Raw genomic sequence first — 27,683 nt, 5'->3', positions numbered from 1 at the left:
AAAACCAAATAGCAACCATTGTGAAGAAAATTCTTCCCGGCACATTTCTCTACGAGTGAATTTAATTAAATCTCAACCGTTCCACAGGAAAGAAAAATGTGACGGCTACCAAAACTTTTCATTGTGGGAGAGATTTTTTTTAGTGTGAACGGAATACAGGATGATACATTACATGTTATTATACAAATAATGAGATATGTGTAATAAAAAGTTAATGATTTAAAAAATAAAAAAAAAATTCCCACCACTTTTATAAAAACAAGTGATTTACCATTCGTGTCCTGATCATAATGAAAAATTTCTTCTATTACGGGGCCTAGCTGACATGGACTCACCCAGAGAGCCCCGCCCAACGATGACGTGGAGTAAAGAGCGCCTCTTACTGCAACTGTATCTTTTTGCTTTGGAGTTCCAACAGCAGCCACATTTGCCAAATCTCCTCGTTATCTCTCTCTCCGAGCCACTGCGAGCAGAGAGTGAGTGAGAGCCATGGAGATGGCAACCTGCAGCTTCCACAGCTCCTCCTTCTCCCTCCCATACCCTAACACCAACAACCCTAGAATTACTACCCTTTCCTCCAAGCAACTCTTCGGCTTCACCTTGCCTTCTTCCTCAACCGCCAAAACCACCACACTCAAACTCCGCTCCCGGAACTCGAAACGCTTCTCCGCTCACCCGTCAATCAAATGCTCCGTCTCCGAAGCCACCGAAGCCGCCGCCATCGAAACAGGTACTTTCGCTTCTTCTTCACTTGCAACCTTTCATTTCTATGCCTCTGCTCCTCCTTTTCCTATTTACTGCAGCAATTCATTACATGAGTTTGGTATTTGAAGAGAGTTTATCTTCGAAATAGTCTCGTAGCGATAGAGGTTGTTTTCTTGCTTTATTTGTTGATTGTGTGTGTGTGTGTGTGTGTTGGTTGGGAATGGTGGGTAATGCTAGTCTGATTGGGAACTTGGTTCTTGTCTTAGAGAGGAGGAGTAAGTTGATGAGGAGAGCTGACATAAGGAACATAGCAATCGTAGCGCATGTCGACCACGGAAAAACAACTTTGGTTGATGCAATGTTGAGGCAATCAAAGGTAAGACTAGAAACCTCATCAAAATTCTTCATGTCTATATGATTTTGGTTTGTATTTCTAAATTTCTTAATGACATTGTTGGGGGATTTTGTGCAGGTCTTTCGTGATAACCAATTTGTACAGGAAAGGATAATGGACTCGAATGATCTAGAGCGTGAAAGGGGAATTACTATACTAAGCAAAAATACCTCTATTACTTATAAAGACTCAAAGATTAATATAATTGATACTCCTGGACATTCTGACTTTGGAGGCGAAGTCGAACGCATCCTCAATATGGTGGAAGGCATTCTTCTAGTGGTACCCTTTTGCACCTTCTGTTGTTTTGGATCGTAATCCTTATATGTAATGTTTTTCATGTCAGCATTTTGCTTGCTATGTCTTTGTAGGTAGATTCTGTCGAGGGCCCAATGCCACAAACAAGATTTGTTTTGAAGAAGGCTCTAGAATTTGGCCATGCAGTTGTTGTTGTTGTTAATAAGATTGATAGGCCTTCAGCTCGTCCGGATTTTGTCATCAATTCCACTTTTGAACTATTTATCGAACTAAATGCGACAGATGAACAGGTAACAAATTTTTTGGATTTCCATTTGTTTCTCTAACCAGGTGCTTTATTTCGACTCCCAGTGCCTTTGAAACGATGTATCTGGGGTGTTGAAATGGTATCTTGGAATACTAGGAACTAGTTTGTGGCTATTGTGGAATATAATAGCAAGAAATTTCCTTTTTGAAAACCTGTTTTAAATCTTGATCAGACTGAGAAAGCTAAAAAGTCTGTGGCATTGAAAGTCTAATCTCGTTGTTTTCCTTGCAGTGTGATTTCCAAGCAATATATGCTAGTGGTATTAAAGGAAAGGCTGGGTTGTCAGCTGATAAATTGGCAGATGATCTTGGGCCCCTTTTCGAGGCCATAATGAGATGCATACCTGGGCCTGCTATTGACAAAGATGGTGCACTTCAAATGCTTGTTAGTACCTTTTCTTTAATCTCATTGTTCTTTGTCCTTTTATTTTATGAACATTTACAACTAATATTGAGTGTAATATCCGGATTTAACTAGTTCTTACTTAAAGAACTGTACAAAATAATACAGCATAGAGAAGGCTGATCAATATAATGAGATCACAGGGGTTTTCTTGTATTTACCTGTTAATATTTGTAAATGATTAAGGCATATGAGCTGATGCTTGCATACTTTCGAATAGTGAGTTCAAAAATTACCTATCACGTTTCAGACCAAGAAGACCTTTTACTACCTTTCAGGAAAATGAAGAAAGTTAATGGCTAAAGTTGACTGTTATGAATTACAAAATTTCTGGTCATATTAAAGCAATTCAGTAGAGTGGCTAGCGAAGGCAAAATGAACTGTAGTACAAAAAGCTTTTATTTGGTCACCATAATACTTGTATAGCTTTAACTTGTTGCTACGAAACTTAGCTGCATTTGCTTGTACTTTACTCTTTTTATTTTTCGAGTTTTCTTAGTATTCAACTTAGGCATCTATAGACTATTCTGTACGTAATTTTAATAGAAATATTGCAGGTTACAAATATCGAGTATGATGAACATAAAGGCCGAATAGCTATTGGACGTTTGCATGCTGGGGTTCTAAAGAAAGGGATGGATGTGAAGGTGAGTTTGAGCCAAATCTGGAAACCTGGTCAACGTATTCTAGCTTTTTCTTTTCATTTATTTTCTTCACCAAATTAAATAGCTTGGGATAATATTTTCATGATATCTGACTATTGCTGTTAATATTTAACCCTTATCAGTATTATTTTTACATATTTTATATGAATTCTTAAGATTGTATTTTTTTTTCATCATGGTTCATTTCCAAAAAGAAAGGAAGGTATAAAGTTCATCTTAATGCATTATCTTCAATACAGGAAAAGAAACAAGTTTTCTAAACTTCTGCTCATGATGCGATTTTATAGGTATGCACCTCAGAAGATGCATGTCGAGTTGCAAGAGTTAGTGAGCTTTTTGTGTATGAGAAATTTAGTAGGGTTCCTGCAGAAAGTGTGGAGGCTGGTGATATATGTGCTGTTTGTGGAATCAATGATATTCAGGTTTTGATGCTATCACATTTTTTTTTTTATAAATTTGAGAGTTATTTCTTGGTTTATTTAATATTTTAAATTTACTCAGATTGGTGAGACAATTGCTTGTAAGATCGCTGGGACACCATTACCTGCCATTAGGGTTGAGGAACCAACAGTGAAAATGGCTTTTGCCATAAACACTTCACCGTTTGTTGGACGTGAGGTACGTCTACAAAATAATTTCTACAGATGTTTACTGTCTCATACTATGACAACTTGCTCCAATTCCTTAAGATTTCCTTTTAGGTATATGTATGAAACAAGCCAGAATAATCTGAACAATCTGCGTTTTGTAAAGTACAGAGACACCTTATCAATAGGGATCTCTTTCGATGATGGGATCACAATGTGGGCCCAATCCTCAATGCAGTCAATTCCAAGTCTTCACTTTTTTAGTCTCCTCGTGGATCATCCTTGTAAAAATCCAACAAATCTGAAATCAGTTATCTAATTATGATCAAATATATAGACAAACAGAATCTTTTCGTTGAGAACTGAAATATAGATGATAATTCAAATGGGCAATCAATTTCCAACTTTTCTGATCTTTTTCCAGGGATGACTGTTAGATGCGAGTCTAAAACTTATATGGTTTGTATAGCCAGGCCATTTTGCAAAGTGGCACCAACAATGCTCCCTTTAATTCTCCTTGGAAGGGATCCCTATTCAAAATGAGCCTTTATAATTACATATGCATATATTATGTCCATCCAACAGCTTCTCAAACTACGTTAATAGATTGAGCGGCTTACTGCGTACACTAGTTTCATTACATCATAATCTCTTTCCCAGCATCCTGGCTCTCAAAAATATACACACTATACTTAAGATGTACAGTTTATATAATTGGATATATTCTTGAGAATGCTTAACATCCCACATCTGGATTTCAAGCCTTACAGGAGCATTTGAATGGCTTGGTACTTTACGTTAAGTCACTCATCTGAGACCTTGTTAAAACCTAAAACCTGACTCCTAAACAGTCATTCTACATTCTAAAGTATATACCCTGTTGGCAAATGGAGCAGAAGATATAAGACATGCTGCATTTTAAAAATGTGTGAAAGTAGAGATGATTTTGTATTAACATAAATAGGGTGATGTTTTTTGTTTCTGGTTGAAATAGGGTAAGTTCAATTGCCACATTATGGAATAGTATGATGTTAGACTGTCGGTCTGGCACTGTAGATTCAAACAAGAGTCCACCTAATCAGTGGTTCTTGATTGACGGTCTGTCAACATTGCATGCAAATTATCTGACAACTTAAGTTTCTGCCTGGTCAATGGTTCATATCTTTTGTTAATGTCCTACGGGTTATTAGTTCTGGCACAAATGTCAAGGGATCTTTATCTTGTGTGACCTTAATTGGAAATGTATTTGGTCCTTTTCAGGGAAAGTATGTTACCAGTAGGAACTTACGCGATCGTCTTTCTCGTGAGCTTGAGCGTAACTTAGCTATGAAGGTTGAAGATGGCGAAACAGCAGACACCTTCATTGTTAGTGGACGGGGTACTTTACATATTACAATATTGATCGAGAACATGTGAGTATGGTTATTTTTTTGTTATTCCACAATCCTGTTTCTTCTATATGCACAATTTTAAATGGTTATTCAATTCAGGCGAAGAGAAGGATATGAATTCATGGTGGGACCTCCCAAAGTTATTAACAAAAGGGTGAATGACAAATTGCTGGAACCATATGAGGTGAGTGTTGAAACTTTATTGTTTCTGTGTATGAAATGAGCGAATTTTGAAATTACTTACTGTCATGGTTGAAGGCCAATGCTTCCACTTTGATTGGAATGGAAACAGGGCACATCGTCATACTACTTAAAAATAATAATAAATGCATTGCTTAATTCTTAAGAACTGCGAAGCTGTGGTTCATTCAAAATTACAAATAAACAGTATTGCCAAATGCTTTTCTTTTCTTGAGGAAAATATCCCCTATAAGTTACGAATCATGCTACCGCTCATCTGATAACAGTCGTTTATGTCATGTGGATTGCTTGCAGATCGCCACTGTGGAGGTGCCAGAAGAACACATGGGTCCTGTTGTTGAGCTTCTTGGCAAAAGGAAAGGGCAGATGTTTGATATGCAAGGAGTTGGGTGTGTAGACATTATCCTGTTTCTATTTTCATCTATAACTAATCATCTTTTATCAATGTGAATGCATAGTACAATCAGAGGTGATGATCAAGCACATGAAAATATTTAGAGCATAATTTTCTCCGTAACTCTAGCAGTGCTTAGGGTGCAACAAAAGTTTGCACCCTGTAAAAGATGGATTTTTAGATAAGGATACAGTAATTACCTAAAATCAGTTGCCAATCTATAATTTTATGCATCTGCTTGTGCAGGTGCAATATCCATGCACCCTCACATTTCCCCTATATATGCAATGCCAATTAGTTGCCTTGCACCTGAATGTCGAGCCCATAATGAAGACCTTGTGAAAAAGACTTTTGTTCCTTTAGTAATTTATTGTGCCTTCTATACCACAATTGCTTGTCAGTTTCACTCTTCCTGAACTGGTGCAAATAAATTTCCATGTAGAACTCTCATAACTAAAATTGTGCACTTTTGGTTTTGAAATTATTAGACTATGTAACTGAAAGAACATTAGTAAACCAATAATTAATTGTCATCTAATAATGGTCCCCATCCCCCGCAGTGGGTATCATGGAGGGTCATAGTGCTTTCACATACTCTCCTTTTTTTGTCTGATTATGGCCATGACAGTTATTGAATTGTCTGCTTGGTGAATGCAACATCTGATCTGATTATCTGTCTGGACTATGCATGCACCAGGTCTGAAGGCACAACCTTCCTCAAATATAAAATTCCAACTCGTGGCCTTCTTGGTTTGCGAAATGCAATTTTAACAGCTTCTCGTGGCACTGCAATTCTCAACACAATATTTGATAGCTATGGACCTTGGGCTGGTGATATGAGTACCCGGGATCAGGGTTCACTGGTAACTTCTGATATATAATTCATTATTTTGATGTTTAACTTTACAAGTCTTAGTGGTGGTGAAAGCCTTTTGCCAATGTCTGTTATGGTACTGACTACAATAGTTGTTATCTCACTTGTGATACTTTTGGACATCTAAAGTTGAGATGATTTTTTGCATTAAAGTGAAACTCAAGTTCAAGCATTCCAAGTCATCCAAAATAACAATAAGATCATATATGTGACTTGCATGTATGTCTCCCCTGCGTCAGGATAATTAAATTTAACTGCGAAGATTTATTTTCAGGTTGCCTTTGAGGGTGGAACGAGTACTTCTTATGCCATTTCTAGTTCACAGGAGAGGGGGCAGTTGTTTATTGGTCCCGGGGTGGAAGTTTATAAAGGTCAGATAGTCGGCATCCATCAGCGGCCTGGGGACTTGTCCCTTAATGTGTGTAAGAAGAAGGCAGCAACAAATATCCGTTCCAACAAAGAACAAACAGGTGAGAAGCAACTATAGTGCTTGCTAATTTTTTTTTTTTCCTGTCTATTGCGCAAAAGAGTTAACTCCCTTCTGATATTGTTAAGTTTAAATTTATTAAGCTATGATAGGTTGACCAAAAAGATATATCGGTGAAATTTAGCTGTTTTAAGGCAATAATGCCGAGTAAATAATAAAAACTAAATTTTTTTCCTAACATTCCAATTATGTCTAACCAAGTTGTTACTTTATATTCGTAAGCTATTTATCCCATTGTTAATAGTACTTTTAGGCAGACCCAATAAACATAGTACTCTACATGGGGCAACCTAAATAGATTGAATTTTCATCATAATAATTTTGCTTTTGCTCTACATGATTCAAATGTCTGCTCTTTTTTCCCAGAACAAAATTATCCTTATATTTGTGAGGAGAATGGGATATTTGATGTTTCTTAAGTTTAATGGTGTCTTATGCTTAATATTTGTCAGAACTAGTGCAATAGCCCTTCTATTAGGCTAGTATTTTCTGAAAGGTCTCTCCAATTTCCCACTTCAATAATTTACCTAGGCATTAATTGCTTATAAAATGGTTGGGTTCTCATGTTTTCTTGTAAGTTTTTTACGAGTAATTCAATTTTCTTGAGTTTGTACATCTGCAGAAGCAAGCCTCAGTTTATAGCATTTGATAATCTCGAATCTCCTTTTTCTCTATGCAGTGATTCTTGACACCCCATTGGATTACAGTCTGGATGACTGCATTGAGTATATTCAAGAGGATGAATTGGTGGAGGTAACTCCTGCAAGTATCCGAATGTGCAAGAACCCAAAGTTTTCAAAGAAATCAAACAGGTAGTAAGTTTTCGTAAATATATATATGATGTGAACCGAAAGCTCATTGTTTTCAAAGAACCCAAAGCTCATTGCTTTATGTTTCGACATCAAGGAGAAAGAGTAAGCAAAGTTTTGCAATATTAATTGGTTGTATATAAAAGAATGAGACTCAAAGTTGTAGTACTATAAGATGTTCACTGGTGATGTGAAAAGACAAATTGAATTGATGAAGATTTCTGACTTTGAGTTGTAATGGAGACTGCCATTGTCACATAGTTTTTATTTTATCGAAGAAGGCAATACTTTTAGCTAATGGAAAGGAAATGTTGGCAAAGGATATATTATTTTGCGAATTTTAACTGCTGCTTGTTCGAGCTCAGGCCTGTCGTCAGTTGCTTAACAGGTACCTTTTTTCACTTACTCAAACTCTCTTATAATTAAGATATTCCAAGTTTGACATTCGACAGAAGATGTGCCCCTGAACGTATTATATAACACACACACACACGCATAATATAGTGAAGCTGTTATGTCTAGAAGATTAGTTGATAAAATTACGAGAAAGATGAAGATTGAATACACTTGGGTATGAGAGGCTGTATATGCTCCATAGAAAAGTCTGATTTCCATGACTCGAGACCAAACCAAAGTTCCAGCTCTCATTTTCAAGTTTCTACTAGCTAAAGTTGGTCTCCATCTCTCATGTCATCCTTGCTATGCATTTGTGCATCTAGATGGGGCCTGGGACCGCCTCCTAGAACCAAAGTTGGTCCTACTAAAGAAATTTTTAGGTTTGTAGAACGAGTCCATTGTTTGAATCAATTAAAGTGTGCATTGTATATTAAAGAGAAGTTTCTGATTCCATTCTATATGGTAATGGTCCGGTACCTATCTATTGGTTAGAACAGTTTGTTGTCAAGTTATCAGAGAAACGGCCCACTTCCAACGACATTGACCCTAACTTGTTAATTACCGCCTGCACAGTTTGATCGTGGTGTGGTTTTGTCACAAAAAGCATCAGTATTAGTTGAAGTGAGGTCATACCAACTTAGGATATTTAAACTCTTCTTTTTCTCAATTCCTGCCCGACGTGGAACATTTCAACATTTGTGTGTTTGTGAGATATATAACGAAACCGTGATTCATACGACCCGGGACAAAGAAGATATATAAGACCAAACCCTGAGGGAGAGTCATACGTGCACGAAGAGCATTTCGTTTGGTTTTGTTGACTTTTTAAGCGAAGGGACTAGTATTAAAGGCCTAGAAGACGATAAGCTTCGAAGTTTGGAGTTTACCCTTTCACTTAAGTTCTTGGTTGTTCTGCCCCTCCTCTTCTAGTATCGCTTGTATAAAAACACCGATCGGGACCCAAGTACGGTCGTTTTATTTTCGGTCAAACAGTCGAATCTGTGTCATTTGTGGTGTGGTGTACGGTACAAGGGCTGATTCAACGCAATATAGTATTGACTTGGTAGCTCTGCAGATGGTCTTCTTTCTCGTCTTCTAGTACTAATTGTTATACTAAACAAGATCAATAGTTTATTTTCATTACAAAAAACTAAGACTATAATTCTGTCTATGTCTCGATGCCAACTGCTTTTCAAATATTTTTCTCCTAATTATTTGTCATAAAAACGCAAGCGTCGACGTTTGTTTTTCTTCTACTCATTCCATATTTTTCTGCTAATAATTTTATCAATTGCATCCCACCTATGAAATTGTCCTCATTTCATAGAAAATTCCAAATGCATATCGTGAAATCTCCTTCGGTGTTTTAAAACATGCGCCTCAAGGCGTGACTAGGCGGGAGTGAAATGGCATGTGCCCAGTGGGGAGTAGGCGAAAACTCGCCTAGACATGGTTAAGTTGCGCCTTAGGATGTTTTGAGGTGGCCGAAATCCTTGTTTGAAATTTTCTTGGGACCCCTCAAAGTCGAAGGCTGGGCCTTTGAGGCTTTGCCCTCTGGTTCTTTTCCACTTGCGGCGGCGGTGTCTTCATGAAAAAGACACTTGCGAAAAAGAAAGATTTTTTGTAAGACTTGGCCCAAAATAACGTCGTCTTGTCTAAGTGTATGTGTGTATATATATATATATATTATTTTTTTTTAAACCCACAGCAGTCCCTTTTTTTCTACACCCACAGCGGACTCCCTAGTTATTTAGGTCCGATAAGAATTTGTTTCACGCCTTAAGGCTTTCGCCTAGGCAAGGCTATCCATAAAATGTCTCGGCTACGCCTTTGTCTTTTAAAACATTGATCTCTACGTAGTTGTCACATACATACAAGGGACAAGAGAAATAACAAACGTGAGGTGCGGATTTTTCTTCAAGAGTATATTTCTAGATCGATAGAAAGAAATAAAGTTGCCCAAGGCATAGTCATCTCATTGAACTTCCTAGCAAAGGTTTTGATTTCTCGAGTGCATTTTCGATCCTCCAACTCGTTTATTGAACTATGGTGCCCCCCAATTCTATCGTGCGTGACTATTTGGTCTCCGCCACATTCTGCCAAAATGTCGTCAATTTGCCAACGGAGACATGCATGGGTTGAAACAAGAGTTTTATTGGATGCCTCATCCCAGATTATGGAGCACGGAAGAGCACCTGCACGTTCTTTCCCTAAGAGGCTCGATAGCCATCGTTGATACCTCTCCACCAGATGGTGAGAACATTGCAGAACTCGAATCATGTACGAGTCCTCGGCTTGGATGGGAGTACCACTTAGTACTATACTCTAGTGGTGTTTCTTTTCACTTGTAAGTGAGAAGTCTTAGATTCAATTCTTTCTAAAGACGAATTTAAACCACATTAACTCGCTAACCGGATAGAGAATCCTTCGGAGGTTCTCCGGAACCCTTGGAACCACAGGCCATGAGACGAAATGCTTCATGTATGACTGTCGTTTTTGGTTGCGTACTCCTCGTTTGGTAGTTAAAACTTTGAGTAAAGGGTCTCAAAGTTCAAGCACTTGCCAATTAATATTAATATAGAAAACCAAGTTGCTTCTAACTTCAAATGTCTTTCTTACAATGTAATTCAAGTAAAGCTCACATTATTTTTCTCATAAACTAAAAAACCTTCATATATGAAGCACCGAGAAAATTTGTTCTATCACCAGTTGTTTACAGTTATTAATCTATCTCATATCTGATTATGGAGATTAAATTCACCATGTATGTATACCTCGGTGACAATTAAAAATTTCCCCTACAAAATTTAATATCAACCCAAAAGCCTTAAGCATATTTTAGAGAAAACCCAAAATGAGAAAACCCAAAATTAAAATATTCTATATTAAACTCTTTGATTATCCTTTTTATGACTTTATTATCCTTGCTATTAAATTTTGTCTCACTCCTTGAATTTTGCTCTTGTTTAATATTCTTTTATTGACATTTGTAGCATGATATTATACTCTTTTGATGAAGTTTTTTCCGATTTCATCTTTGTTATAAGAAAAAAAACTACTCAAAGTAGACAATGATGATCAATTTTTGCATTTTTTAAAAATAAAATAAAATATTTTTTTTCTAAGGACTCAAATATTTTTCTTAGGTAGATAATAGTTTATATCTATTTCATACGTAAATAATAATGATTTTCAATATTTTGTATCTTTGTTGTAGGAAAAAAAATGCATAAATTATGAATTTTCTTGAGTCTTCATTTTGTGTGTCAAAGAGTTGAGTCAATGTTAGTGTACGGTGTGAGCGTGCAAGGGAGGCTGATTCAACACAATTCATTGTTGACCTGGTTACCTCAACCAAATTATTTTCCTCTTCTTCTACTGCTAATTATTTAATCTACTTAATAGCTTTTGTTCATGTCCCAGTACCAACTGTGCGCTTTTCAAATATTTTATTCTAATTCAGAAATAAAAAAAATAAAAAATAAAAAAGAAAGAAACTTCTAAGTATCCTTAAAAAAAAAAAAAAAATATATATATATATATATACACACACACTTCTTTTTTTTAAAAATAAAAAATAAAAAATAAACAAAGGAGGATAGTTGGTGGTAAGTCACGGTTATCCACTCCTTCCCAGCCCGGGGATGCTATGGAAATTTCACCATACCCGTGGCCACAATCAGACAGACTCACCAGCTCAGAGCATCGTACCTAGAATCTTCTACATTTTTTTATTCATTTGGAAGCTGCAGTCCGCTCTCTTACCACTGACCATTATTATGGTTTATATATATACTTCTAATTATTGTCACTTCCAACCATTCATTATCTTAAAAACATAGGTCATTTTTTCTCCTTATCATTTCGTTTTTTCTGCTAATATTTTCATCACTATGTGTGGGAGTCGTCCAGACTCGTCAAAGGGTTTGTTTGACCCTCGGACCCAAGTATCGGGACATGTGAATGTGTGGACTTCAAGCCCATTCTAGAACATAAGGTGGACAAACCCAAACAGGGTTCGGAAGGTCCAACCGAAATGTGGGGTCTATTCGGTACTCTTCACGAAGCTAGATGAATATATTCGATACACCCCAATCGAAATTGCGCGTATGTTTCCATAGGTTCCAGCCGAAGCAAAATACCTTGTTCAATACACCCCAGCCGAGACTACTGAAGCTAAGTAGGTATTTTGGTAGATTCCAACTGAAGCTAGGCTTGTCCAATTCGACACACACCAGCCGAATCACTAGTGTGTCTCTCTCGCCGAAATTACTAGACCCGCCATATCAGGCGCCGTCTGGGGTTTATGGGGGTCGAGCCAAAGACTCCAGACCTCGTTATCATCCTCGATCGAACTACGAGAGGTGGTTCCAGGCAAGGCACAAGCCAGGGGTGCTCAAAGGAACCTTAATTTGGTACGGCAGAGGGAACTTATGCCGGCGTGGACCACGGGGCACGAATCTTCACCTATAGACTTGGTGGAGGTTTTGGGTGCTCGACTCCAACCGCGACTTTTGCGGCTTAGGGTTTTGGAATTTCTTTCTTTTTGTTTTGTTTGTTTTTTTTTTTTTTTTTTGATATACCCACACACATCAACATATAACATGCATATAGCATAGAACACTAATCATAGTATTCATGGCATGAAAATAAATTGAAACCAAATAAATTAGGGTTTAGGATTACTTGAACGTTGATATAAGATGGTGAAAAGCTTTCGTGGGATTTTTTTAGGATCTTCTCTTTCTCGCAAAGACACTTTGTTCTAATAATGTGTTGTGAAATAAACTTTAACGTGATGAGAGAGAGTGGGAATACATAGGAAGAGAGAAGTGCTCAAGTTTATGAGGATTGTATTCCCCTTATGGCCTTGTATCTTTATTTATACTAACCACGATGGCCTTTCTTGCCTTTCAAGTAATACAAAGGTTATGAAGATTTGGTCTCCAAATCCTATTTAGTTCTACTTCAAGTTTACACAATCACATTCCTAAATAAACACACAATTCGCAACAACTTAATCATTTTTTTTGCTATTGTTTAATTTATTCAATTTGAAGGTTATAAATAAAAATGGGCATGTAAGAGAAGAAAAGACTTGACTTATTTAAATCAAACGATAACGGCTTAAAGCTAATTAACATAGTTAGTAAATTTTTAGTAAATTCGCGTATGTACATATTTTTGAAAAATACATCCATTTTTCGTGCGCATCTCAACGATTCGTTAAATTACATCTTTTTAAAACTCCAATGTACACTACATATGCATACATACTTTTCCAAGTTATTTTCATACATTTTTCAATACATGTAAAATTCACACATTTTAAATGTTTTATAAAAATAAAGTAATCAACAAATAATAATTAGATTTAAAATATTTTTAACAAACTTGTCGAATAATAGGGACGGGCGCGGTTTGGTTTGGTGCGGTTTTGAGTGAAATCAAAACCAAAACCGCAAGTTTTTGCGGTTTGGTATGGTGTGGTTTTGAGGCCAAAACTGAAATGAAACCAAACCATTTGGTTTGGTTCGCTTTGGTTTTAAACAGTTTTGGTTTGGTTTCATTGTTTGAAAAAGCTATTATGGTTAGCTAGTTGTATCTCATTTCTTTTTCCTTTGATATACACTTCAATTCTCTTCTATTAGCAACATTTACTATTTGTTTTTCATTTTCATGTCTTCTATTACTGCATTGTTCAAGCATGTATACAATATTAAAATTCAATCAAGCATGGCTTCAATTACAACCACATCATATGGTTTATGAACTTTAGTCTAAATAGTCGGTCTTCCTAGCATTTTCCTATATAAAACTAGGGTTACATAAACTCCCCTTACCTTGGAATCAAGCGAAGCAGTTTGAATAACATAATTCAGCGAACTGACAAAAAACATTATAATGCATGTCTACCAAAACTCATGTACCCGGTTATATTGGATTATATCAATCTATAATATTAAGCCCAGATTAGATAATTGGACTACAAATACGATTAAACCCAAATTAATTTGAAGTAAATTGAGCATAAGGCGAACTAATGGTGCATAATAATTACGGATTTTCTGTGTAACTGGAGTTAATATAGTAACAGATGCATATCGATGGAAATAGAATTCGTGTTCGAATGCGCAAGCAGTAGAGCGAAAAGTAAAACATCATAAAAGGAAGGGACAGAGTACACACCACACACCAGAGAAAACACAGCAATACGCTTGACACATATGCACAGATACTAAAATGTGGACATCACATAGATACTTGACACACACACACACACACACATATGCAGACAAGCAAATAACCAATTAGAATTTAATATTTAATAAAGTTATGCAGTTTCGGTTTCGGTTCAGTTTTAGGGTTCTGGAACCGTAACCAAACCGTTTTTCCTTCATTCAGTTTGGGTTCAAACCAAAACCGTTTTGAAACCACAAAACTAAACCGTTCTGTGCAGTTCAATTTGATTCGTGCTTTGGTTTCAGTTTTCAGGTTCAAGTGCCCACCCTTATCGAATAATATAGGGAAATAGTAAAAAATAACTCATTTTCTTAATTTTTGGACAAATAAGTTTTTTTGAACATGCACACAACATGCACAACAATATGATAAAAATATATTTTTTTAAACGTGCAATTACCAAATTACCCTCCTATATAAAAGGGTTACTCAGAAACTTCAACCCCCATATCTCATTTTGGATTAAAGACAAATTCCAACCCAGCACCTCTTGAAGCACCGTTTGCAGAATATGGGGATTCAAGACCATGGTGCTTTTCAAGCAAGGAAATTGCCTAGAAAGTTTGCTAGGAATTGAAGACCATGGTGCTTTTTAAGGATTTTGCTAATTTCACTATCAGAACCTGGATGTGCTGGCGGAGTTGAGCTGCGGGTTGGGAAAAGCCATGGTGGGGTTGAATTTGAAGGATGAGAAGGTGCTTCAAGAGGTGGGATGTGGTGCTGCCACTCTTCTCTCTCTCTCTCTCTCTCTCTCTCTCTCTCTCTCTCTCTCTCTCACACATCACCACACGACCATTTTCTCTCTGCTTGAAAACTCCTAAACACTCCCTTCTCTCCCTTCCCGCCAACTTTTTTTTCTTGCTGCGAGGTTTATCCTTGTTGGGGTTTTCTTAATTTTTTGTTTACTTGTTTGGGTTTTACTAAAATTCCCCCGTATCTGATTGGGTTTCTACCTCCCAAGTTTCTTCTTGTTTTCACACATAGATTCTCCAAGTGATTTTGGTTACTTTGAATTTTTCTGAGTTTTTGTTCTCTTTTTCCAAATCTTTGTTGTGCTTGAACTTTGAGGTTTCAGAGGTGTCGGGAGTTACCAAGACTTGGCGGTGGGGGTGATTAGGGTGGGGAAGGAGGTGTCGGGGACAGAAGGGAGGTAGGATCTATGACGGAGAAGGATAAATTGGTAGTGATGGAGAAGGAGAAAGCTCGTTTTGCATAATGATCGAGTTAAAAATACGCACTATGTATACTATATGTACATGATATGCACATGTACACTATGTAATCGATTTGTTTTTATTTTAATGATAAAATTAATAAAATGAGTCATTTTTGTTTATTTTCCTATAACATATACGTGTGTATTCTCCATTTTTCATATTTTACTAATTATGCTAATTGAACCTATCACGACTCACGAGCAACATCGTTTTATATTTTTGCTCAAGAAAAGAGAATGCATTAGAAAGAGAAATTAAGAGTAAAATCAGTTTCAATACAATCAGATAAAAACACATTCCAAGCTTTTGAAGGCAAAGAAAGATCCCAAATATGATAATTCTGGAAGCTCAGGCCACAACTTGTAAAAGCATTCGCGAAAAAGTTGACCTCTCTGTAAACATGTTTCCAAGTGACAGTATTGAAGGTGTTGACAATGTCATCTAAACCAAGTTTCAGTCTCCTTGGGACATGACATTTCCTCTGAGCTCAGCAATCACGGGCAACGTCGTTGCTTGACAAAGCATGTCAAAGTATCACGGGCAACGTCGTTGCTTGACAAAGCATGTCAAAGTATCGGGCAAAGAAAAAACTAATGCACATAAACTAATTTTTCCTCAAATAAAGTGAAGGGAGACTTTAGATGCTATTTTTGGCAATATTCTTTTACTGAAATCTTGTTGGTTTTTAATTTTTGATCGAAGTTCTTGAAATTAATGTGAAAATTTATTTCTATGTATGTTACTATATTTCTTTAAATTAAAACTTGAAATTTATAATTGTTTATATTAATGAGATTTTAAATAAAAAAAATTATAATTTGTGGGATTAAAAATATTAAAATATAAATTATACTATTGTTTGTGTGTGTGTAAACATGGGTACATTCATCTAAATTAGTCAAAAAATTATTGTACCAAAACATGGGTACATTCTTCAAAATCACAAAAAAAAAAAAAAAAAAAATTAGACTTAATAACATTAGTAAATTTCTTTGATTAAACTTGACATGGATACATTCTCAAATCAAAGAAAAAAGAATGCACCCATATAAGTTTAAAAATGGATTAGAAAAAAAATTGAATAGATTATATATATATATATATAGGTACATTTTACATATAACAATTTAGTATATTTAAGAATGAGTACATTTCAATGTTAAAAATTTGATAAAATTACATGAATGGGTGCATATAACATTAAAAAATTGAAAACAATTTTTTAAAAAGCTAATGGGTACAAACTTATTCTAATTTTTTATATATTTTGGAATGTTTTGAATTGAAAATTAGTTATGAGTTTAATAAATGTGTGAGTATTAAAATTCTAAATCTATTATTAATTTTTATTTTAAAAAATTATGTAACTAACATGTAAATTCATTATTACATTAATGCTAGGAACTTGGATCAAAATCTAAAAACTAATAAGATTTCAGTCAATAAACATTAGTAACTAGAGACTGGATACTAATTTTTCCTAAAGTAAACAAAACTTGCTGTTCCATTTGTGATAAATTGGAAACGACGTCAGGCGCTTTAGATTTGAAATGAGAATTCTTTTTGGATATCCAAGATTTTCACATCGTGTCTGTTTTTTATATATTGTGCGATCAGTTTTCATCATAAACTATTTGTATTTAATTTTAAATAAAAATATTTAAAATAATTTTTGTTCGCACGATGAATGAATACAATGTAAGCATTCTCGGAATCCTTACAAATAGGATCCGGATAGGGGATCCTCATTCAGACTTTTCTCTTTGCATGGTGGAAAAAATATTGATTAAGATTTAAAACAATTAATTGACGCGTGGATTCCAATTGCTTCTACACATAAGTCGTCAAAATAACGTGGCACCGGCCATTAATTTGTTTGGTGAGAGGTCGATGGGTTGGGATACAATGCAACCCCCAACTCATTGGGTTTTTTTCTTCTACTTTTTTTTTTTTCTTAGTTTTATTTCTCTTCTTAAAGAAAAGTTAACTGCGTATATAGTGAAAAATGTTTGAGCTTCATTAATATGTAATTAATGTTGTTTAGACAAAAAAAATATGGAGTGTGCTATTCACACACCCTATTTTACTTTTCACATATTTTTTGATAATTTATGTCCGTTGATCTTCTTCAATTCATCTGATCTGACAGTCGAAAATTAAAAAGGTGTGTGCGAAGTAAAATGGAGTGTGTGGATATCACACTATTTGCTGACATATTTTCTAATATATGTAAAGTCATTTTATAAAATATGTCAATTTTGTACGATCAAATAGTTTTATTGTTAATTTATACGCTTAAAACTTAGGGGCTGTAGTCAAATGAGAATTTTAAAGAATTTTAAAAGACTTTAGAATCATAGTGTAGTCAATTAGGATTTTAAAAGATTTTAAAAGAATCCATTCAAATATAGGGGTAGTCAATGAAAGGATTTTAAAAGACTTTAGAACCTTGATGTAGTCCACTAGGATTTTAAAGGATTTTTATAGAGTTCATGCAAATCTATAGGTATTAAAAAATTCATAGATTTTGAAGGATTTATTTCAATAAGAGATCTTGTAGGATTTGAGAACGGATTATAAGTTTATAAGAAAATCCTACATGCACCCCTAGGATTTCTCTTCAGCCCCATCGCTCTTTCCCTCCATTCTGCAACTCGATATTTCTTTCTCACTCTCCATTTTCTTCCAGACATAGAACATGCCAACCTGATTTCCCTTCACTTTCTTCCGTCACCGGTACCAGTTGCAAACTTGAATTTTTTGAATTGTACAATATTTTTTGAATTTTTTATTTCCTTTAGTTTGGACTATGTAACAGTATTCCTTGTAATGCTTTGATGGGAAGTGTTAATGACTACTAGCAGTTTTTGTAATGATTATGCGTTCTATCTGAAGGAGTTAATTTTTTACCATGTTAATTGAACTCTTGAAAATTACTACTAAGAATCTTATTGCCAATTCAAGCTTTCTATTCTTTTTCATGTAATCATGTTAGTGTAAGTGTGCAAGCATCTTCCAAAGCCTATTTATATTGGTATATTGGTAGCTGTACTTGGACTGAACAACACATTATGAACTAATCAATTATTGAGGAAAAAATGTTAATTTTGAGACATTTGATTTAAGAAGAACTACTTGTTTTGGTTAGTTAAAATTATTTTTCGTAAATAAATCACAATTTAAATGAGAAAGGAAAAGAAAAGACATATTTGATTGGTTTATATTTCCATATCAATATATATATATATATATATATATATATATATATATATATATATATGTTTATGTCTTCTTCAGATTGTGCACTGAGAAAATATTTTATGTTGTAGGAGTCAAAAAATAAATTCTAAGAAATCCTTACAAATCCATAGAAATCTATAATAGAAATCCATAATAGTCTATCAAATTCCATATGAAATTGTAGAATCTATTAAAATCCTTTGAAATCTGTCATTTAAAAAACTCCATTAAAATCCTCTGAAATCCAAATTAACTACACCCCCTTTATGCTATGAAAGATTAAAAAGAATTGAGTGTTGCTGACTCATTTAGTGGTTGTTTGAGAATTTATGTGCATGTGTGAACATGTTCATTTGGATGTGCTTTAAAATAATTAAAACTGCTTTTGGTGAAATTGATTTTGAGGTTCAAGGCACTTCAAGTTTGAAAAAAGCACCAAATATGTGCTTCTTACAGGAATCACATGTGAAGCACTTCAAGTGCTTTTCGAAGATTCACTTGAATTTTTGCTAAGAATTGGTTTCAAAAATATTTTCACCAAACACATTTTCAATCATTTAAAAAATGAGCCCTAGATTAATTTGTAATCATGAGTGTGAAAATGAGTATATACTCAATCGATATTAGTAAGAGTTGCATTATACTATTTTATTTACTAATATATAAAGATATTTTATTCTAAGGGAGGAGTATTATGAAAACAATTGAGGTTTCAGCATAAAAAATGACAAAATGGGAAGTAACCCAATTACTTATAAGCTCAATGTCCTTCATTTTTCCGATGTGGGATTCACTCTCTACACATCCCCTGGCAAATTTTCAAGTCTAACACGTGGACAACACAAATTGGGTGACGTGGAGCACATGTGACCATTGGCTTCACATATAGGGCAATATATTCTGATACCATGAAGAAAGTTAAGATTACACCATAAAACTAATTGGTAATATGAGAAATAACTCAATTACTTATAAACACATGCAAAGTCCCTCATTTCCCTGATGTGGGATTCACTCTCTACATGGCCCCTCATATTGGGCTAATTTTCAAGTCTAACAGTTAGACAACACAAGCCAAGTGATGTTGACCACGTGTGATCGTCGAGTTTCACACATGGGGCAATTTGCTTTGATACCCTAAAAAGATTGAAGTTCCACCATAAACCAATTAGCAGTATGGGAAGTAGCCTAATTACTTATAAGCACATGCAAGGGTCCCTCATTTCCCCAAAGTGGATTTACTTTCTACACGCCCCCTTATGTGTGGCGAATTTTCAAACCTAACACGTGGACAACACAAATCAGGTGACATGGAGCACATGTGGCCGTTAGGCTTCACACATGGGGCATTCTGCTCTGATAGTGATACCATGAAGAAAGTTAAGGTTCCAACATAAAACCAATTGACAAGATGAGAAGTAGCCAAATTACTTATAAGCACATGCAATGTGTAACGACCCGTTTTAAAATTCACGTTTTAATTAGTTAAAATTACAAAAATACCCTTAATGATTGAAAGGTTGACTTCCGTAAACTTTCGTCTATTGACATGTAGGAATTTTCTTTTTATTTTATTTTCGTAGCCCTCATTGACACAAACGTGTAGGCGTGAACGGAATCGAATTTGGAGCTAAAACGAAGCTTCTATGAATTTTGTGCATCAAGGTCATTTTGGTAATTTCACAATTAGAGATATTTCTCCACTTTGGGCTTCTCCTTGGCTGACACGTGGCATATTTTCTCCCCATTTATGAGGTGTTCTTTTTCTCCTCCCATGACTCCTCTCTCTTTAAAACTCTATCTCCTTATCTCTATCTCGCACTATCATCTCTACACTCTCATCCCCTCTTCGAGAAAGCACACAAACACTACGATCACGACATGACTTTCATCGCAATTCCCGTCATGCCAGAGCTGATCACCACCATTTGGCAGTGACGGCAACCATTTATCTTCGACTAGGCACCCTTCTCTCTTTCTCTCATTCTCGGTACTATAGCACAGTCACTATGCTTGTGTTTTCCGACGAGTTTCGCCATCTACGGCCAAGGTAAACTTTTTAGAACCCCTTAGATCATGTTTTAGGTTAGATTGGAGTAGTTGGTAAGTGTTAATCGAGTGTTAGATGCAAGAAACAGCTTGGGGGAAACTTTCCCCAGATTTTGGCGAGAAACGTCATCTTTCAAGCCATTTCCCGGCCAATTCCGACCATAACACAACTCCAAAACGGTATGAACCTCTTATTCTCATTCTAAACTTCATTTCCATAGCTAGAACGTTGAAAATGGTAAAGAAATAAGCTCGAATAGAGCTCTAGAAACTATGCCTAGATTCTGGTCGACCCACGGCCTGAAACCGCGTCGACCCTACCCGCAACCTAAAACCGGGTCCAACCCAACTACTAGGCCCAACCCAGCAACCCAAAACCCAGATCCAACTCGATCTGAACCCAATTCCCTGTTTTTCATGGTCGATGCGTGGGTGTGAGTGGAGGGCTGTCATGGGCGGCGCATGAAGCACACGCGCCTCCGCTTGAAGTATTGTGCTCTGCCGCCGTCCACGGCGGTGACCACGGCAGCGCTAGTAAGTTTTTAGGCGACTCATCTCGGCACGTGCAGTGACGAGTGGCCTCCAGGGCCGTCACCCAGTGGCGGCGCGTGGGAGAACCCGAGGTCCCTCCTTAGGTTTTTCGACATGTCGAATCCGAATCCGATGTCTGTTTTCCCAAATTCCATCGTTTTAGTAGAGTTTTATTAAATGGTCTATATTTATGTTTAGGTGTGTCAGTTGGAAGTGACCCAATCCTCCTTAGTTCGAATGGTTCCCCAGTAATGGAATATTTGTGAGTGGATCCCTTCTTAAATTGCATGTTTTTATAAAATATTTGGCTTGCATTCATGAAAAGCATGATTTTATGTTTTATGCATTATTTATGATTTATCAAATTTACATTTTACGAAACGTCATGAATTATTGGATTTTCGTATATGAAATTCTATGGACTATGAATATGATTTATTTTACGGATTTATGAATATGATTTATCATGGATTTATGAGATGAGGCTTTGAGCTTTTGAGCTCCTATGATTTAATACGAGTTTTTAAGATATGTTTTTGGTGCTTATCTAGTGGGTTATCATACATCACATACATACAACACGAGTATGTAGACGTCTATGACCATAGGACACATTTGATGATATTTATGAGATACCCCCAGCTTCACTAGCCACGTGTAGTGTCGGTGTGTTATATATATGTATGTATGTATATTTCTTCTCTGGCGTAACCTAGAGTCATACAACTTCATCTTCGGGTGATGGACCCATTATATTTCTTCTCTGGCGTAACTCAGAGTCATACAGCTTCATCTTTGGGTGATGGACCCGCTATATTTCTTCACTGGCGAAACCCAGTGTTGTACAGCTTCACCTTCAGGTGATGGTTATGCCTTCGGGCGACTATGATACCCTTAGTTGAGTACGTCATTGATGAGAATTATGGATTTGCCTTCGGGCAACTGTATCACTAGTATTGAGTATTGTTTTATACGTACACGATTTACGATGTTTTCATGGCATGCTAGGTTTTTCAGAAAACCTACTATGTAATATTATATTATACGTTTTCAAAACAGGGGATTAGTATGTTCAGAAAGAAATCGGTTTATTATTATTATTATTATGGTCCACTCACCTTTTGTTTTTGCGCTCCCTTCAGGACATAGTGATTAGATATACGACTTGAGCATCGAGGCATTTCCCTACCAATGATCTTGCGTTCTTCCACTTGTGTATGGTCTCCTTATGAATAATTGTAACTTGATGTCTTACCTTTCACTAGTACTTCCGTTTAGTGGTATGCTCTGGACATATTCGTGCATCTTTTATTTCGGATTTGTAGCTGTTGGACATTCTGTTTCGTTCATGTTTAATTCGGATTACTATGATTGTTGCCTCTTAGCGTTTGTATATTCCTTGTGATTATTGTTTGTTGCATGATTTTTGGATTACTTATTCCCTCATAGCCTCGCAAATTCATATATTCATGGCTTTCGTCACTCTCGAGTGGCGGCCAACACGTGTCATCCAGGTGTCATTTGGATATTTGAGTTGGGGTGTGTCACAATGTCCCTCATTTTTCTGATGTTGGGATTCACTCTCAACATTTCTACTCTAAGAAGAGGGAGGGATTGAACTAAGCCACACAATGGTTCATCTACTAACTAGGTATCAAACACAATACAATTAATGCAATACTTCAATGTCGTACATGTGAGTCGAACATGAAATTTTTGACTTATAAATAGAAAAGAATACAACTAAATCGTAATTATGGTAACGTTAAATTATGCTTTAATCCTTCATGTTTCATTAATGTGCAAGCTTTATAAACTACACAAACATTAATAAATTAAATAGATAAGGTCAACTTCATTAACGCTTAATGAGTTTAAATTACTAATACTTGGCTGGCCTAGCTAACAAATTCTTATTAACAAATTAGAATTAGATGAACATAAGCCACAGTTTGCTCACATGAACTACTGCTCTGAACTATATATGAATTACTTGCATAAATACGTGTATTGAGTAATTGAAGTTGACATAATCATAGAAAATTTAGGAATGATCCACTTCACTAAGAAAAAACCATATCATAAAAGACTGTGCATTTCTAATTGAATTTAGCAAACTTTATTAATTTGGAGGTTATTTGATAACTATTTCATTTTCAGTTTTTAGTGTTTTACTTGCCGTTTTCACTATTTTTAATATTTGAAAACTAAAATCTTTTAAAAAAATTGAAACTGAAAATCAAAAAGTCAAAACTTAAGCCAAATTTTGAAAACTAGAAACTAGTTTTCAATTTTTATTCTTTTTGAAAACTAAAAGTAGTTACAAAACTATATTTCAATTTCAATTTTAAAAATGAAAACAAATACTGAAAGCAAAATGATTATCAAACAACTAAAGTAAATAATTTAATGCCACAAAAAGAAAAAATTTAGGTGCCCGAGTGAAAATCTCCGCTACACAAACCGATATCCTACATGTCATAATATAGATAGAGATAAACGAATTAAATATATACTCTCCTTTTGTCATACTTGTATTGCAAGATATGTAAGGCGTCTACTGTCCCCAGGTCATCCGGGTAGCCTATAAAAGATCCCAACTCAACTGCCCTTTGCCGAGTCCAATTTGAAGCATCGCCCAATTCCCTTTTTATTTTTTAATTTATTGGAAAAATATTAATAATTTAAATAAGCTTGAAAGCAACAAGGAGGGGCACACAAATAGCGTGCACTTTGCCACTCCAAAACTTCCCAAGTCAAAATCGTCATGTTTGACTGGTCAACCCGAAAATGCCAAAAAGCTGGCTACGCTTCTTATGCCATTTTATTGTATGTTTGCAGCGTCAAATGTCGAAACTACCCTTTTCTCCCACACCTGGACAGCTGCAAGACAGACGGCAATTAGCTTTTTGTTTATCAGAACGAATTTTGCTCTTTTGGAATAAAAGGACAAAGAAAGAAATGCCAAATCACATCTTTCTGATAAAAAAAGTATAGAAAGGTAAAATTACCTCTCTACCCATATATACTTCAAATGCTTCATCAGCAGAGGGGCAATTATGCCATTTCAGTAACTCTTGTGGCCAAGGTGCAATTATAGGATAATGCTAAGAATATTAAATTTGTAAATAAATTTTGAAAACTAATAAACATGGAAGTTGATGATTGGTTTATAATTAGATAAACATGCTCATTCTTATTGGTGACATCTCATTTATTTTACAAAATTTGTCTCTAAAATTAGGCTCCCTTACATTACTCGCAATTATGTCGTGTTTATGTGTGCTCTACAAGATGCTACATTGCATCGTGTATTATAATATTAAAAAAGAGTAATGATAGGTCAATCAAATTTTTAAAATTAAATTTAAAAACTAAATGATATGTCACAAAAAAAAAAAAACACATTAACAACAATTGGATAATAATTCAATCATTAACAACCACATCACTTTATTTACAAAATTTAATTTATAATTTGATCTACCTTGCATCATCCTTTTCTTTTTCTGTTTTTTATATAATGCTTTTTTGTTTTTGTCAAATTAATATGATGATATGAGAGTGGAGATTTGTGCTATAGATCAATAATAAATTTGGTATTGAACTCGTCATCTAAAGATATTGAATCAAATCTCACTCTTACAAGTACAAATGAATACTTGTAGTATTAGTGGCATTGATTTTTTATTTTTTTTAGTGTAGAGAAAATTAACTAGTATTTAGAAACAATACACTATATTTTATTTATTTTCCTATAAATGTTATTGGCACATCAAAATTGTTACCATGCACTCTATCTTTACAAACAAGAGAGACAATTTTCAAAAAGAAATGCAAAGTGCATGATACTATTTCTAAAGTATCAATAACAACTCTATTTATTTTTTGTATTCATTCTTTTCATACGACCAATATGCTTTTTTTTATTTTTTTTATTTTTATTTTAAATAAATTATCAAGAGTATAATGATTAAGATAACAACGCTTGAAGTAATGTACACTATTCAATTTTAATTTGGATTACATTAGAGGGTTTCGAACACTAGATCTAACATATTTTTACTCATTGTCTAACTCACATTTACCACTGAGCTAATTGCATGTAGACTACGAAGTCTACGTTAGCATAACTAATTGGCTTTTCTTATTGTAAGGAGACCACAAAGAAATAGGGTATTACTCCTAACTGATGTCTGGTGCACAATAAAATGCTCTAAGCTAGTTTTTCGTAATTAATATGCATTAAAGACATGCTCCTAATTTATTAATTTTTGTGATACAACTAAAAATCAACAAGTCTACCATTCAACTAGCACCCGAACTGATAAGTGTATCAAAAGACATGCATTATATATTTTATCCAAATACTAAGTGCATAAGTTTCCATCCTCCTTTAGGGTGATTTGAACTTATATAGGACTTGCATTTTCTCTTAGAATTTCTTATGACCCCTTCTTGGTTCACAACACATCTTCTTTATATATTTATAAAAAATATATTATATATATATATATATATATATATATATATATATATCAAGACTCAAGATAAAAATATACGAATCTTAATATAGGCGATTGTTTGGAAGTGTTTTTAAAATTGCTGAAAACTTTTTGGTGGAAATGTTTTTGGAACCAATATTTAGTAAAAATGCAAGTAAATCCTTAAATAACACTTAAAATGCTTTCTGGAAGAAGCACATTACTGTTGTTTCTTGTAGAAAACACTTTACATACTTTTAAAACTTCAAAAATATTTTTCCTAAAAACGCTTTCAATCATTTTAAAAATATTTCAAACGAGTCCTAAATTATTAGAAGACAAAAAAGACAAAACTTCGTTTTGACAAATATCATATTTTAGAGTACTACGTACCCACCACAATCATATTACACAAATTAAATATGAGATTTATTTTTCCTCGAACAAATGAATCATGAGCATATACAGCTAAGACATACCAAACAAAATATAGGAAAAATTAATTACATGTCTAATTATTGTTATTGCCTCAATAATTTCCATTAGCTTTATTAATTATTTCCATCATACCTTCATCTTCTTTGTCAGCTTGACTTCATCATCTCCGTATTACTTTTCCATCAAGTCTTAATTTTATCTTGTAACTATAATTTTCTTCATGAAGGATAAAACTTTTTTTTTCACTTAATTATTAATACATATTATTTCTGTGCCTGAACGCTTGTATAGAATATTAGACACAAATATATGAATAAAGAGTGTGTGAGACCGAAATACAAGAAAAGTACGACACTTTATGTATGCGGTCTGATAATAACGTGACTTGGATGTTCGTATTTAAGAATAATTTTTTATTTAAAATGATCTCTGACATTTGCACAACTTCTCACTTTAGTCTCTGAGATTTGAAATTGATTGAAGTGGTTCTTGAGTTTGTTCACCATTAATAATTTTGATCATTCTATGAAAAATCTATGTTAAATAAAGACTAAATTACAAAATACCCCCAATTTAATAAAAAGAAAACTAATGAAAAAGATTTGAAAACTTTAAGTTTTAACGATAAAGACAAAATAAAGGGTAAAGTGAATAGTACCAGGATTGACTTTTTCGAGTAAAAATGTGGTTTTTCGTTAAAGTGAATAGTACTGAGAGCTTTTCATTAAAGTTCCCTTATTTTAATCTCATATTGACAAGGTTAGTAGATAAGAAAAACCGAGATTTTATTACGGAAAAATCAAAGTGATCGATGGTAGACAAATTCAGAGACCAATTTTATAGATTTTAAATCTTAATAACGAAAGTGAAGAGTTATCCACTAGGTAATGAGGTGTAATTAGAGAAAGGGCAGTCTAGCAATTAAGAAAAGAAGCTAGGGTAATTTTAAAGGATGAAATGGTCAGCACATGGGCCGACACGCTAAGCATTCTCCTTCTCGTTAAGTACAACTACTATTGAAAGAAAAAAGAATAATGTTTATTTCTTAAACCAAATTTTATATCGTGCTTAAGTTATACAATATTTTGGTTTGTGAATTAGAGCAAATGATATATTATTAATAAAAAATAAATATGTTAATTGACACATAATTAATAATTCAATAAGAAACACTTACATCATTTAATTTATAAATTTAATTTAAAAAATTTAGTATCCTTAAAAGAAAAAGGAAAATACTGATAGTTTATGGAGTCATGGCTCAATTCAATTAGGTATGCTTATCCACAGAAGACCTTCTAGAAGCCAACCAGAAACTTAGTGAGAACGACTAAAATATTGCATAATTTAAACTCCGTTTATCTGCCAAAAAAAGAAAAGAAAAGAAAACTCCGTGTATACCCTGGCCTGCCACTTTACACAAATACGTTTCAAGGGTAATTTGGTCTATGAGAAAAGAATAATAGTACCATTTTGTAATTATGAATACTGGTTAGGGGCATTGTTTGAGATAATTTTAATTTTGTTTACAGTATTTTAGGAAACAACAAAGCTCTCCCCTTCCGGAATCTGGACCTCCTCTTCTTTCTGTGCCTATTCAACTGTGTATTA

The 27,683-nt window shown here is 34.6% G+C and overlaps 1 protein-coding gene across 1 annotated transcript; it reads left to right on the top strand.

Moving 5' to 3' along the window:
- The first annotated feature begins 410 nt into the window (after positions 1-410).
- LOC137712608 (putative elongation factor TypA-like SVR3, chloroplastic) lies at positions 411-7,796 on the top strand. The gene is made up of 14 exons (XM_068451714.1): positions 411-730; positions 972-1,081; positions 1,178-1,381; positions 1,471-1,647; positions 1,896-2,048; positions 2,624-2,713; positions 3,019-3,153; positions 3,233-3,349; positions 4,579-4,730; positions 4,809-4,893; positions 5,205-5,299; positions 6,002-6,167; positions 6,453-6,648; positions 7,345-7,796. Exons 1-14 carry the CDS (start codon positions 490-492, stop codon positions 7,479-7,481), a joined length of 2,058 nt encoding a protein of 685 aa, XP_068307815.1. The 5' UTR covers positions 411-489; the 3' UTR covers positions 7,482-7,796.
- The last annotated feature ends 19,887 nt before the right edge of the window (positions 7,797-27,683 follow it).

Source organism: Pyrus communis, chromosome 13, assembly GCF_963583255.1.
Source record: "Pyrus communis chromosome 13, drPyrComm1.1, whole genome shotgun sequence".
NCBI lineage: Eukaryota > Viridiplantae > Streptophyta > Magnoliopsida > Rosales > Rosaceae > Pyrus > Pyrus communis.
Note: the sequence above shows the minus strand (reverse complement) of the source record. Positions and strands in the feature narration are given on the sequence as shown.